Source organism: Typha latifolia, chromosome 6 (assembly GCF_019914945.1).
Source record: "Typha latifolia isolate L0001 chromosome 6, TyphaL0001v2, whole genome shotgun sequence".
Lineage (NCBI taxonomy): Eukaryota > Viridiplantae > Streptophyta > Magnoliopsida > Poales > Typhaceae > Typha > Typha latifolia.
Genome location: NC_133091.1, coordinates 6,499,917 through 6,514,589, shown reverse-complemented (window position 1 = coordinate 6,514,589; position 14,673 = coordinate 6,499,917). Strand labels below are relative to the sequence as shown.

Genomic DNA, 14,673 nt, shown 5'->3' with positions numbered 1-14,673 from the left:
ACTCCATCCTTACAATTTATTACGAAAAAGATGATATCATAAATTCTGAATCCTAGACCTTAGAGACTAATTACAGAAATAATATTATGTAGGTAAGAGGGAAAATGGTTATAGGGAAATTGATCGAAAGCATCTTGCCTTGTATTTTTACTATCATTTACACGCTAACTTATCAGTATTTATCATTTGAATCCAACACTATGAGTTTAATCTTTAAAAATACCCTGAGTTAAATTTATCTAACAACACCTCACGGAATGAAGAATATTCTATTAATTTCAAAATTAAAGAACCAAAATTACCCCTCATCAAAATCACTCTTGAGTCGTGCCACATTTTTTTCCTTTTTGTTCTTTCTTTGATTTGATAGTGAGGGTAATATGATCATTTTACACCTACACTAAAATTAACTAATGTATATGATTATATTCAGTTAAAGAAAACTAACATTACCGTAGATGATTTGAACATCACAATTGATGTACTCAACATCCCCACTCTCTAATGTCTAAAGACAGCATCCTTATCTTGATCTGATTCAAATTCTTCTTTGTCAAAGTTATCCAAATCATCCAAATTGATTTCAATGTCTTGCTCTTCACATTAAATTTGAAGAATCTTTTACAATATGTCCAAATCCTTGATATTCATAGTATTTGATACTTTCTTAAGGTTTAAACTTTCAGTTTGTCCTCTAGGTCTAGTGGAGTAGTTGTTTGAGTTCTTTCCTTTTTCAGTGCCTTTTTCTTTTGCACCTTCGGTACTTGGATTAAAAATCTTTAAGTATTTCTTAAATTTTTCCTCTTTGTTGGAGGATTTTTCTCATTAAAAAATTCATGGCTATGTATTTGCCATGCTTTTTTGTTTTCAATCCTTACTTGGTTTTCACATTTCAACTTGTATTCCGTTTTCATAATTTAACAATATTTAGATTTTCATATCCTACTTAGTTTACATTTTTGAAGTCTAATTTTAATCGATTCTCTAAATCTAGTGGGATTTTTTTAATAACTTCTAAATTTTGATCAAGCCAATCAAAACAACCATATCATGACAAGACAATATAACTAGAGCACATAAACGAAATATGTCAAGTAAATGCTAATGCAATCATCCAGAAATAAGACATCAAGTTGCTAATATAAAAATTACTCTTCCTAAATCCTAACTAGAGATAAAATATATACTAAATAGGTGGAGAATAACCGTAAACAACCAAAAGCCAAATATATTTATCAATAAATTTAAGAAAGGCTCTCGTCCTATTTTTCCAATAATAGTGGTTTGAACCAATAAGAAGAGGATGCCTAATAGTAGATTGACTTTTTTAGGTAAATTCATATCTCTAGAAACTTTCTAAAATAAAAGGAATATGTTCAAATACCAATTAAAATTTTACTCAATGGAGGAGATATAGAATCCTATTAGGTGAAAGAGATCGGAATGTCAAAAATAATTCAAACTAGGAAAGCCAAAAAAAAATTACTAGGTTTAGAAAACCTAATAAGAATCAAACTTTGGAAACAGAAACCAAGTAGGAGATAGAAATCTTAATACTGATTTAACTATAAAAATTGAACACGAGTCAAAAACATGAAAACTAAGTAAAAGTTAAAAAAAATGAAAAAGCACAACAAACATGGCCACAATTTTTTTAGGGTAATTTCCTCCGTACTCCATAAACAAATATAATTTATGTTTTTGCTTCCTTACCCATTCTACTTTTACTTTGCAATTTCAGCCAAAATTTTCTCAAAATGCCAAAATTACCCTTGCACCAAATTTGAGAATGTATCCTTCCATTAAATGCATAGAGATCAGTTTAAAGATTTTTTTTTTACATCTCGCCCTTTCCTAGCATTGAATTATTAACATATCTTGATTTTTTTTTTCATCTTATCTTCTCCACCAAAATTTCTAATTTGGTGACAAGAAACTAAAATTTCTCATCTTACCAAAACCCCTCGTTTCTTCTCCATAATCTTAATCTCTTCCTTTCTTATCATATGAACTTCAAACATGCCTCACCAAGGCCTCAAAGTCTCGATCTCCTTTATCATGGCCCTCCTCCTTTCTTCTTCGTCGTCCGTGAGAAAAATAGGATTTGCTTGTTTTTTTATCTTGTCATATTGAAGCAGCCTGCAAATAAAATATTATAATAAAGAGATTAAAATTCTCAAATTGAGCACTTATTGCTATTCAAATGTATTGGTTCATAACTTTATTAACATTACGAAGGTTAATAAAAAAAAACCAAAAGTAAGTCTCTTTTAGATTTTGAGGCATAATTCATGTGGATGACTTGCCTCTCTTTAAAATATTAGTTATCTTGAAACTATTTTTAGTAATTTACTATGATAGTAGTCAAAAAAAATTTGTATTTGTACTCTATTATTTTTTTATGCTGGTAAATTTTGTGAAAGCATTCTTTTTCTGTATATAAAGTAATTCTAAATTTTTTGAGTTATGATTACTTGCATTACTTTCAGTTTGTAACACGATATGTAATATGGGTGTAAAAATACCTTTAATATAATGCTTAGTGGTAATAGCGCTATTAGTTTTTATTGGGTATGGATACATTGCAATTCATTAAATGGTGCCAAATATAAAAAAGATATAAATTTTTTGATATATACTTTGAACATACTTGGGAATTCATAGATACTATTTCTAGAATCCATAGGTATATTGATGGAATTCATGGAGACATAATCATGATCCATAATTTCTCATAAATATTCTACATGCAGAATGAGTAAATGACTAGATATAGATTATGACACACGTAGAAATTATGATGAAAATTATAATTAATAGAGTCAAGAAGGGGAGAGAATCTAAGCAAAGCCACAATTAGCCCCAATTATAGCTATTATGCTAAGACAATTAATACCTCACTTAACAGTTCTTCCACAGCAAAGTACCATAGGAATCAAGCCCATATACTAATTTATTGTAATTAAATTGTATTTGGAACAATTTGGATTTTAGAGTATGTGGAACAATAAAATTTTGTATTGACATACAATACTAGAATATTTAAAATGTAGAATAATATATATTTCTTTGTGTACAACAGTGGAGTATTTTGACAAACAACCTATACAATTCATAGATGTTATTTTCTGAAATATTTGTATACAACAGTAAAATATTTTGACATATAGTCTATATAATTCTATAGTTAATATCTTCAAATTTTATATATACTGATTCTAGATTCTATATATATTAACTATAGATTTGTATGGTTAGTAATTATTACCAAAACATTGGGGCAACACTGCGGTATGAGTTTAACATATAAACTCATATGTTAGTAGGTCAAGTGCGCACCCGAATGATAGAATAATAAAAGAAAAATAAAATATAGACTTGAATTTTTTTTTTTTTTGTGAACTCTCCTAGTATGAAGTAAAGATATTCCTTGTTTTTATTTCAATTAGCATCAGAGCATATCCTAATTTCACTTTTTTTTTGTTAGTATCTTCGGGTTCTATATATGCTGAGTATAGATTCTATAGATACCAACTCCATATAGTTGTTAACTTCATATTATTCCATTATTATGACTATGGATTCCTGAGATATCAACTACGGATTTTAGATATGATAATTCTAAATACACTCTGTAATAGATGTATTATCAGATTTTGTATATATTAACTTTGAACTTTATAGTTACTAATTATGAATTCCAAAGAATTAATTATATATATTATAATTACTAACTATGAATTCCTAAAATATATATATGGAATATACAAATATGTTTATAGAATCCATAAATATATTTATGAAATCCAAAGGATGAATTTTATATAACTTAAAGATGAATATATACGAGATCTATAATTATATCTATGGAATTTACAAATATTATTTTTCTTGTTCTCTATGGCTATATATTTTATTACCAAATAAATATATAATTTCTTGATACATTAGCTAAATTTCAAACATTAATAAAAGATCTTCAACCTCAATAATGTCGATAAAAGAATTAACTTATTTTGATGGAAAAAGATAATTAATTAAAATATCATATTCATCTAGATGCTCTTTTATTAATATATAACTTTTGCCTTCATTTGTAACACGGTAGAATTATTTTAATGTATAAAAGACAAGTACTTCTACTTTCATAATAAAAAAATATTTTATGCTCATCCACTCTTATAAACTTTCTATGTAAACAATGACTAATATGATGGTATGAATGTGAAGTTTTTAGCTAAAGTTTTCATTAAAGATGTGAAAAAGAAAGAGAGAGTTTGTTGAAGAATTCTTTGTTAATATTTAACATAAATAATAAAGCATTGTTATGTTGATGTAAGAGAAGAATAGAGAAGTAATATATATTTTATCTTTCCATTCCTACCTATATCTCTTCACAAAGAACATGTTCTCTATTCTTATGAATATAAAATTAGAAAGACAGAAATGGGTAAATTAGGTGACATGACTTTATCGTGATGCGATTTTGTCCACTTAATACATGCAAGGGCATTATGGCCAAATTATAGTTAAAACAACTAAAAATGTAAAGAAAAAACTAAAATGATTAATAATATAAAATTATATATTCTATTGTTTTATAGTGCAAATCACTAATTTTTTAACATGAAAAAACCTTATTCAACGAAGAGAGGAAGAATCCACATATCCTATCAACCTCTCAGATTAATATATTTTATATTTAAAACATAGATATAAGATTCGTTTATAACTACTCTCACTATGATACAAACGACCTCTTTGATTGAAATCCTCTTGCTCGAACTTCTTATGTCAATAAATTGCCCAATGAAATAGACTATTCATCATTGATTGTTCTTAAATTGACAAGGATCAAACTCTAAAGATGATAAATATGTTCGTTGTCCTTTAAGCTCCTTTACTATTTTAAAACATGATAGACGATCTCGAAGCAACAGACATAAGAATGCTCTCCTCAATAGTTTCTATAAATTGGGTGCAACCCAAAATAGTGTGATGCATACCCCGGCATAAAAATTACATATCAATTCATATGTCATTCAAAGTTGGGTGCGCATCCGGTAAGTCAGCTGCACACCATGCCAGTCTAATCAAATAGAAACTTTTGAATCTACTTCAAACATGGTGTTTCTTTTTGGATTTTTTTTTGAACGAATCATGGACATTTTACTACACTTATAAAATGATGCCAAAGGTCAAATTAAGTTAGAGAATTCATGAGAGATCAAATATTAATTGATTTAGAGTTCTACTTTTCTCAAGGAGCTTACTTTCTACAACACTCAACATATGTAAAAGGTCTCCTCATAATATATATGTATTTGACTCCGTAAAGGATCTAGAGAACACTACAAAGTTAAGGCTAAAAATGTATAAAATTCTCATTTAGATGAATGTCTCAATCTCTGGCTCTCAGTCCCTTAAATAAAGGTTAGAACCATCTAAGATTCGTACTAGACAAGCCATTTAAGGATTTTCCAAAACTAGTTTTGAATTTAAACTTTTTTTGTTGTCCTTGCGTGCTATCTAACACTACTTAAGTTTTATTAAGTGATGCATTCTAGCTGTCTGGACACTCTTAGTCTTTTCCCGACGTGGTCCTAAAATATTATTCTCTAAATTTAATTCTACATCAATTAACTTGAAATCTTTGCAAGAAATGTATGACTTGACTATACACTTGAATCTAATTTATACAACTCAATTAAATATAATTTTTTTCATGAAATTGCTATTACAAAAATCTCAACCTTACACTTACCTTAGAAGTGTGAAAACCACCATTGCAAAGATCATTATCCTCTCATATAGTTGTTACCTTGGCATGAAATCTATTAAAGTATGAATATTTCTCACGACCTTGCTCTTGTTGATATGCTTGCCAAAGTTAAGAGAAGCATCAACAATATCACTAATCTTGGCATAAAAATCATCAAAAGTTCTACTTTCCTCCATATGGATATGGTCTCAAAGGTCATACTCAACCTTTGAATTGTTTTGATAGTTTCATTGTGACCCTCCTCTCATGGGTGTTCCCAACAATGTCCCATGAATCCCTTGCAACCTCACATGTCCAAAGTCTAAGAAACTTGTCTTGGGATACACCACTGAACATGGCATTCAATGGTTTACTGTTTCACCGCTAGTTATTGTAATTAATTTTGTCTCACTAGTCTATAGGTTTATCTTCAAAGAGTACCCTATCACTAACAATGACTTGAGAAATAGAGTATTTTGGACAATCGACAACCACGCATGTCTCATGGTCAATTGACCATCTCTTGAAACTTCTATAGCAAGAATAAATGCAAAAGCACAAGAATAATTTTCTAAAAGTGGGATAAAGTGCTTAAGACAAGAAAGTAATAGAACATTGCAAGTAAGATGCAATAGCAACAAAAATAGCACAAAAGCAAGATCATATCCTTTTTAATCAAAATAATGGTGATAAATCCTAAGGTTACTAGCTCTTGTAATGCCTTGTGAGTTCCCAAAATTATTCATGCTAATTAAGCTACAATCTACTAAATGATACTTCTTACATAGGTCTAGTTCTCTAGGCAAAAAAACTTCGATCGCACACGAAGTCAACTAACTTTCTGACATGCTATGTCTTATCAAGAATTCTAAGAAAAGTAAGAACAACCACCACGACACAAACACAAAGATTTACATGGAAACACTTCGATCGCACACGAAGGGACAAACGACAAACCAATCAGGATTAATCATTTGTGAGATGCAGTATGAAACTAAGTTACTTACAACCCTAATTTACACTGATCCCATATGACATATTGATCCTATACTGCCCTCCTCTTTTGGAGACGCTTGCTCGAACCCCTCTTTGATGAACCAATCCATCTTCCTTACTTTAGATCGCTCTCTAAGCTACAGGCCTTCTATCTTCTCTTCTAGGTAGGTGGTGGTGGTGAAGATAAGTTTGACTATCCAAGGTCTATAGCTTCAAAGTTCCAATAGAACGGGCATTGGCATATGATGGTGGTGGATCTCTCCTCGCCTCTCCTTTTTTCTCGAAGGCTCTAGTGCTTTCTTTTGCAATAGGATATCTATGTAACAAAGCCCTAAGAATCCCCTTTTATAGTGGGGAGATCCTAACTGATGGATGACTAAGATTCCTTAATAAAACTTGTTGGTCCACATTAGTGTAATGCAATCGTTTGAATGCAACGATATCATTCGACCGATCGATGGAGGAACTTTAAGGTTTATAGTTCCACCAATCGATCAATCCTTGTTTATTGTTCCATTTGTGGCTACAAACTTAGGTGGCAGGCTACTGATCAATCCCTAATCGAATGTTCTCTTTGTCATTTGACTAATGAAACTATTGTTCTACCATTTCTTAAAACCTGCCATTGAATAGCTGAATTCTAAATTGTTGACTTCTAACACATGAAACTTCACTCCAGTGATCTGAGTGTGCTTTGACCATGACCATAAACACTATGTTGTACATAAGCTAGCTATAGACTGAATTATGAGAAGCACGAATTGTTAAAACAGCAAATGAAGAGCATCACATTGTCAAGGCAAAATAACATCTTTGTACATAATTTTTTCCTATATTGATTTTATCTCTACTTCTTGTAATCAACCTACACATGTAACTTCCAGATTCACATTAGGGCACATTTTGTAATTTGCATATAAATACAATAGTTATTGTCTCAGCAACTACTAAGATAGCTGAGACTTGTTCAACATAACATTCTCTTATTCTTCATCTTGGTATCAGAGCCTAATATGGCTAGCGTCGTCAATAGTAATTTTTCAGGCAATGTTCAAGGAGAAAACACAGGCAACATTAGTAATACTAGCAAGTCTTTAACTCTTGCAGGTAATCCTTTTGGTTCCTTCTATTCTGTGAAGCTCAATCATGATAATTTTTTTCTTTGGAGAAAATATGGTTCTACCTATGATTAGAGGCAACAAAATAGAAGGTTTCATAACAGAGGCCAAACAATATCCACCTGAGTTCATTGAAGTAACTATTGCACGAGCCACAAAGAGTGAGCTTCAAAACAATCTTGTATATAAAAATTTGGTTGTTCGAGATTAGATTTTGCTGGGTTGGATTTACAACTCAATTGATATTGAAGTAGCTTCAAAGTTGATGGGGTATGAAACCTCAAAACAACTTTGGGAAGCCATCAGAGATCTATTTGGCTTGAAAAATAGGTCCAATATTGTTTACTATAATAGGGAATTTAACAAGTTGCAGAAAGGAAGCATGAAGATGGCCGATTACCTAAAAACTATGAATAAATTAGTTGATAACTTAGCACTTGCAGAACCTATGACCTTAGATGATCTTATCTCACAAACTCTTACTAGACTTGATTCACTTGACGACAATCCAGTAGAGTGCCAGATCATAGAAAAGGAAAATATATCTTGGCTAGAACTCCAATCCAAACTCCTAACCTATGAGAAGAGATTGGAACAACTAAATGTTGGTATTGCCTCCATCAATCTTGGTAAGCAAATAGCTAATTTTGCTAATACCAGAGAAAATAGTAACTACAACAAAGGTCAGAGTCCTCATAATCAATCTCAATCTCCGCATCAATCAGGCAATAATCAAGCAACAATCAGGCTAGTGGTCACTTCACAAGCAACAATGGTAGAGAGGGAAGGTTCTTTGGAGGCAGAGGTGGCTCTCATTCAATGTGTCAGGTCTATGGGAAAATTGGACGTGTTGTTGCTCACTACTACCACAGGTTCAATAACAACTACATGTGAAGTTTCCCTTGATGCAAACAAGAGAAATCAACACTCAATTTTTGTGGCAATTCTCGATATCCTAAATGACCATGCATAGTATGTTGATAGTGGAGCAAGTAATGTTACTAATGATGTCAACAACCTGAAGCAAAAGCAGCACAATGGTAACCAATCTCTAGTTGTTGGTAATGGTCAAAAACTAGAAATAGCTCATAGAATGGAATTTTCAGAGATCTCAACTTGTAGCCAATGGACAATCGAAAGGTGTTTAAATGGATTTTTACAAATCAGATGATGTTCGAATGAGCTAAAGCATATCACGAAAAATTGGAGGGCATTCAAATGCTTGAGTTTTGGTAAGAATATATTTGACAGTGATTTTGACTTCCCTAATGAGTCTATGAAAAGAAGAACATGCTCTGCATATAGATTGAAGGAAAACTCTGAGAGATCATTATTGAAGCCCTAGAGAAGATCTAGAGAATGTTTTGAGCAATCCAATGTGGTGGCGCGAAGTTCTATCTTTTGGTGTCCTCATTAGACCATGAGTTCATTCATGGCTAATTAATAATTATTATTTTCTTAGAGGCTCACAAAGGCAGGCTAAGATTGATAATCAAGCATGAGAAACATTTTGTGGGGAGTAAAGATATTTACTTCAATAGGTAGTCTATAATTACCTTGTAATAGCTACAAATCTTGTGCATTGGGGTTGCTTTGCGCTTTATTATCTATTCGATACATCTTGATTGTTTCCATCTTAGAAAATTCATTTCTTAGAGATCTTAAAATTTTGGGAAATCTGCATATAATTGTCGGTCTTTTAGTGAAATTATAGTTTACACTCTATATTTTTATTATTTACAAATCGAGTCCTATCATTTAGTGAATATGTGCAGAAATACCGTACTTAACCAAACATGTAGGTTAAGTTAACTATTCTAAAAAATTATGAAAATATCCTCAACCAAGTCATACTAAGGGCATTTTAGTTATTTTAGAAATAAGGATATTTTAATCATTTTAAAAAATAGGGTATTTTAATCATTTTAAAAATAATATATTTTTACTTAATGGAATATTTTCACTATGTTAGTTTAAATCTAACCCAAAATATTTTCTACATATATTCGCTAAATCTTATAGCTCGATTTACAAATAGTAAAAATATAACCACAATTTCATTAAAAAGGCAGGTGTTATATGCAAATTTTCCAATAATTTCAATACAATCATGTCATTTTCCCTAGAATAAGGGAAGTCTAGAATAATTATTCTAATTTTTAATACTAGAAGAAAAGAGCTAATACTAGTATAAACTATTTTAATGTTTAGCTCAATACTAGTATAAGGAGTAATAATTACATTTGATGTGATACAAATTAAAATTATAGTAAAGAATAATAAATTTTTCTTAGAAATTGGTGATGTTTTATACCAAATGACAAAAATATTCTTGATCGGATGTAAAGTAATAGTAGTAATATATATATCTATCCAAAAGTTTAATATTTTTTATTATAAATGTGGACTTAAAATACTTCGTATACCTGCACTACGAAGAAATAACTATGCACTACGAGGTAATGCAGGGTTAGAAGCATGCACTACAGAAAAATAATCTCGTACTATATGTAAAATAATCATGCACTGCGAGAAAATAATCATATATTTAGGCCCTATGTGGGGTTATAAGCTTGCGTAGTGGGAAAATAACCTCGTACTGTGATAATATTTGTAAATATTATGAGGTAATAATTATACATTGTAAAAGAGTGAGGGCTTAATTTTTTTTTATTTTTACAGAATTTACTAATCTAAGAAAAAATAGATGGAATCTCAATTGTAGGTGAGATAACTAATATTTAATAAAAGAGAGAAAAGAGAGAAAATCTCAACAGATAATCAATATTTAAGAGAAGAGATAAAGAAGAAAGAGTAAATCTCAATTGTAGCCGAGGTGATATGTAATCAAATATTGTCCAATCTAGCAGCAAAATAGTAATTATGAATTATTATTAAATTATTTTTAAAAATTATATAAAATAAGATGAAAGAGAATGATGAATTACTGTATTAAAATAAGATAACTTATTGTTTAGTTACTACACTAGAACACGAATAAGGAGGCTTATTCTAGAATAAGACTATTTATATTCTAGAGAATGAACAAGGCCCTTGGTGTATTGAGAGTTGGAATTATAAATTCCTATTATGGCTTACTATAACAACCTTATAAAAGAAAACCATGGCGCACGTGTAATGCCCATAAGCCCACGTGCCTGGGGATTACCTCCTTCCCTCTCCCTAAGATATTAGTTCTATATCTTGCTTCCTATGAGAGTGTTTCCAATGTATATCTTTGTATCTGAATTTTATGATTGTTTTATTTTCTTTTGGTGATTACATTGACAAGTTTCTTAATAAACAAGTTTTAGAAACACCAATTGGTAACTCTCGTTTTAAATCTGAATTTGCAAATGATGTAATGAATTTTCTTTAGACACTTAAAATAGCTCCTCAAATAAAACCTTTTTTTTTCTTTTATCAGGAAGATTATCCTTCTCATCTATGCATTTAAAAAAAAATTAAAGGATTCTATAGAGGCCCATTTATAACAGAAGTACGATCCCTAATAAGTAATTAATGATGTTGACTGGATATACGATCACATCCTTATCTTTCGACGGCGACCCTTTTGATTTGAAACAAATCCCGAGTGCATATCATCCACGTAAACTCCCAGAATTGCAAAAGTTTAGGCATGCCATCATTTTACTCAAACACGGAACAAGCAGAATAGTTAAAGCTAAAGAATTTTAGTGTTGTACTTGCTTTTAATTTTAGTAAAAAATTATATTTTTAATAGTGGGTTTAAAATATCCATAAACGGGAATGTTATTTTCGAAAGAGCACAATAATTTCAGTGCAATCATAATATTTTTGAAAGTTTTCAATCATTCCATGATCAATTCAACAATATTCCAATTAAACAATTCCATCAATCATGATATCTCCCTCCATACAAACGACAAACACCTGCAAATCAACCATCACACAACATATATATATAGCTTTTAATCACTGCTTGGAGTAAAAGTCCACCGTTGCCTGAGTCGGCGGGTACCCGATCCCATGCCTATTATTTGGAAACACCATGAACACGAAGCTCGCCAACCCCCCGACCACCGTCGGCAGCACCATCACCATCGTCTTCTCCTCCTTCTCCAGCGCCGGGTAGAAGCACGCCACCGTGTTGGTGTCCAAGAGCGCGATCACCGCGAACACGACCAGCGAAAGGAACGCGTGCACGAAGTCCCCCAGCCGGAGCTTATACTTGGACAGGTCGTCGGCGTTCTTGCCCTCGTCGGGGTCGGAGAAGGGGTACAGCCCGGACCTCGTGACGACGCCGTAGTAGACCTTGCCGTCCCTGCCGACGTAGCTGTCGGTGAAGGAGGAGAAGCAGCAGGAGAAGCCGCAGGCGGCGAGGAGGAGGCCGCTCGCGATCTTGTTGAAGAGGGTGCAGTGGCCGCTGTCGGTGAGGAGAGGGCTCAAGAACTGGAAGATGAAAACCGTGCCGCTGGGGAGGAGCTTGATAAGGTCGCCGACTCCTTTGAAGGCCTTCTCTCCTATGCTCTCTGAGCTGCTGCTGGCCGTTCTTTGCGCTAATTTGGAGTGGTCTCCTGCTGCCATAGTTTGATTGATTGGTAATTGGTCAGTTTTGAGTTAAGAGCATTAATTCCAGGACATGTATATATATATAGTGTGCATGGAGAGCGAGAGAGAGAAAGAGAGGGTTGCTTGTAGGTTGTTTCAAGATTTGGCAACAATGGTTTTGCTTGCACTCTTGGGTTAGTGGATGCATGAGTTGCGATCGAGAGCTTGAAGGCCCCACCGTATTGTATTAATGGTATCATCTTCCTTTAAAGGGATGCTTGTTGAGTGTGTCCGAAGGTCATCAGTTGGATTTTATGCGTGATCGTATCTTGGTTTGATGTGAACGAAAGATAGATATGCATTATTTGTAAAGTGTATATGTAACGTAACGATCAAATTTTAATGTGTGGATGCAGGGGAATTCATGCTTATGATGGCTTTTACAGGACATGGAGCATAGAGAAGTTTTCTGGATACCCAGCTGTGTAGCTTTTTGTGTTCATACCAAAAATTAGTTGGAATTTGATTGAACTCCAGCCCTCTTGCCTACCCAACTTTAACTGTCATCTTAATTATGTTAAGTTAGCAAGTAACAGAATATTCCTTAATTTGATGCTTGCGGCCTTGCGGGAGTAGTATGGTTACATGGGTCTATTAAGTGTGAATCATATATGTCTATTCGTCAGCTCAACTCGTTCATAACTTGATTGGAGCTCGGCTCAAACTCTAAATGAGCTGAGCCAGCTCGAAAAATTAATCGAGTCTAGATCGGGCTCGAATTTGCTCAAAACATGTTATTGTATTTAGTCTATTTGTTTATCCAAAGTATTGAGAATGTCTTTTATCCTTACTTTCGAATGTTGAAATGGCCTCTCTCAAACTAAAATAATATTTAATATTTTAGACTCAAACCAAGCCGAGCCAGCTCGATACTACTATAAGCCAAATCAAGCCAGCTCAATACTTGAGTAATCACCCTTTCGAGCCAGCCGAGCTCTCGTTTACACCCCTAGTTCCACCATGAAATGCTTCAATTGGAAGAAAAGTTTTAGCTTTGCAGGTTCAAAGTTCATGATCTACTAGCGTTTTTAAGAATAAAATAATGAATATTTTATATGAAAAAGATAAAATTCCCAAACCGATTAGTTCAGCATATTCTTTTAAATAAAAATACCAATGAGATTAATATTTTACTTAGAAGAATTTTCAATTCATCTATAAGTAAAATTAATATTTTACTTAGAAGTTCTTTTAAATTCATCTAAAAGTAAAACGGTAATAAATTTTACTACTTACTAGAGTACAACTATAGTAAAACAAATATCTTTTGATATTAAATTTAGAATGTAAAATAAAGTTTGGAAAAAACTACTGCTGAAGGGCTGATTTCTCCGGAGTCGTGTCACAGTGGGAACTAATTGAGCACATATTATAATTATAATTTACAGATTACATAGGCCACAGAAACAAGCGTCATTATCTGTTAAGCAACATCTCTTTAATTTCTTATATACAGTGCTTAAAAGAGAGATGAAACAAGCAAATAAATGAGTCCTTGCAGCCCCTTCTTGGAATGTACCGTTAATAAATACAACATTTACAAGGGACCATGTATAGTTGCCTAGATCACATCTTTCTTTTTTAACAAACTAGAACCAGGGGTGCCACGTAGGATCCATCATGCATAAGTTCCTTGGGGCTAGTGCTGCTTCCACTAGATCTGTGACGCCTTTTTGTACCGACTGTGGCGGTTCAGTTGTATTATCTTCCTGGAAAGAGGAAAAGAGGAAGACATGGTGAAATTATTCTGAAAGGTGCAATTAATGTAGCTGGATTAAGTTTATCGAAACAAGATTGCAATAGATGAGTTAATGCAAAAGAATTAAACAAAATAGATCCACATGATGTTTTAGTTCAGCAACACAAGAATAGAAAGATGGCTTATTGATGCCTGACAAAGTACAGATGTATTCATAGGGTATTCTCATCTAACAACGCTACGCATTCACCCAATGGATATTTACTTCCAGTGACCTCAATATTCCCAATATTTCTTCCAGTATCAAACATAACGACACAAGGTTGCTGACAGTATTATTTGTAGAATACCTTAGCATTAGACTAAGATCCTATTTTAATAGAAATAGTAACTGGGAAACTAATAATCACTGAGGGAATGTAATATGTTGGAGAAGTTCTCTACATGCCATACTTTCTATAATCCACATATAGCCGTTTTCTTTCCTTTTAATTCAGAACATGAAT

At 32.5% G+C, this 14,673-nt stretch overlaps 2 protein-coding genes across 2 annotated transcripts in view; both read right to left on the bottom strand.

Moving 5' to 3' along the window:
- Window positions 1-11,672: 11,672 nt before the first annotated feature.
- Window positions 11,673-12,840, bottom strand: LOC140790869 (protein DMP2-like). Its single transcript, XM_073141169.1, has one exon. The coding sequence runs from the start codon at window positions 12,442-12,444 to the stop codon at window positions 11,833-11,835; it is 612 nt and encodes a 203-aa protein (XP_072997270.1). The 5' UTR covers window positions 12,445-12,840; the 3' UTR covers window positions 11,673-11,832.
- A 976-nt stretch (window positions 12,841-13,816) lies between these two features.
- LOC140790056 (uncharacterized) overlaps window positions 13,817-14,673 on the bottom strand; it is a 45,892-nt gene continuing 45,035 nt past the window's right edge. Inside the window, exon 36 of the mRNA XM_073139967.1 lies at window positions 13,817-14,177. Coding sequence (XP_072996068.1) covers window positions 14,058-14,177 — 120 coding nt within the window. The 3' untranslated portion in view covers window positions 13,817-14,057. The remainder of the gene's footprint in view (window positions 14,178-14,673) is intronic.

Bases quoted from the DNA above. Each gene is read 5' to 3' on its own strand.
- LOC140790869 (XM_073141169.1), bottom strand. From the start codon at position 12,444: ATGGCAGCAGGAGACCACTCCAAATTAGCGCAAAGAACGGCCAGCAGC.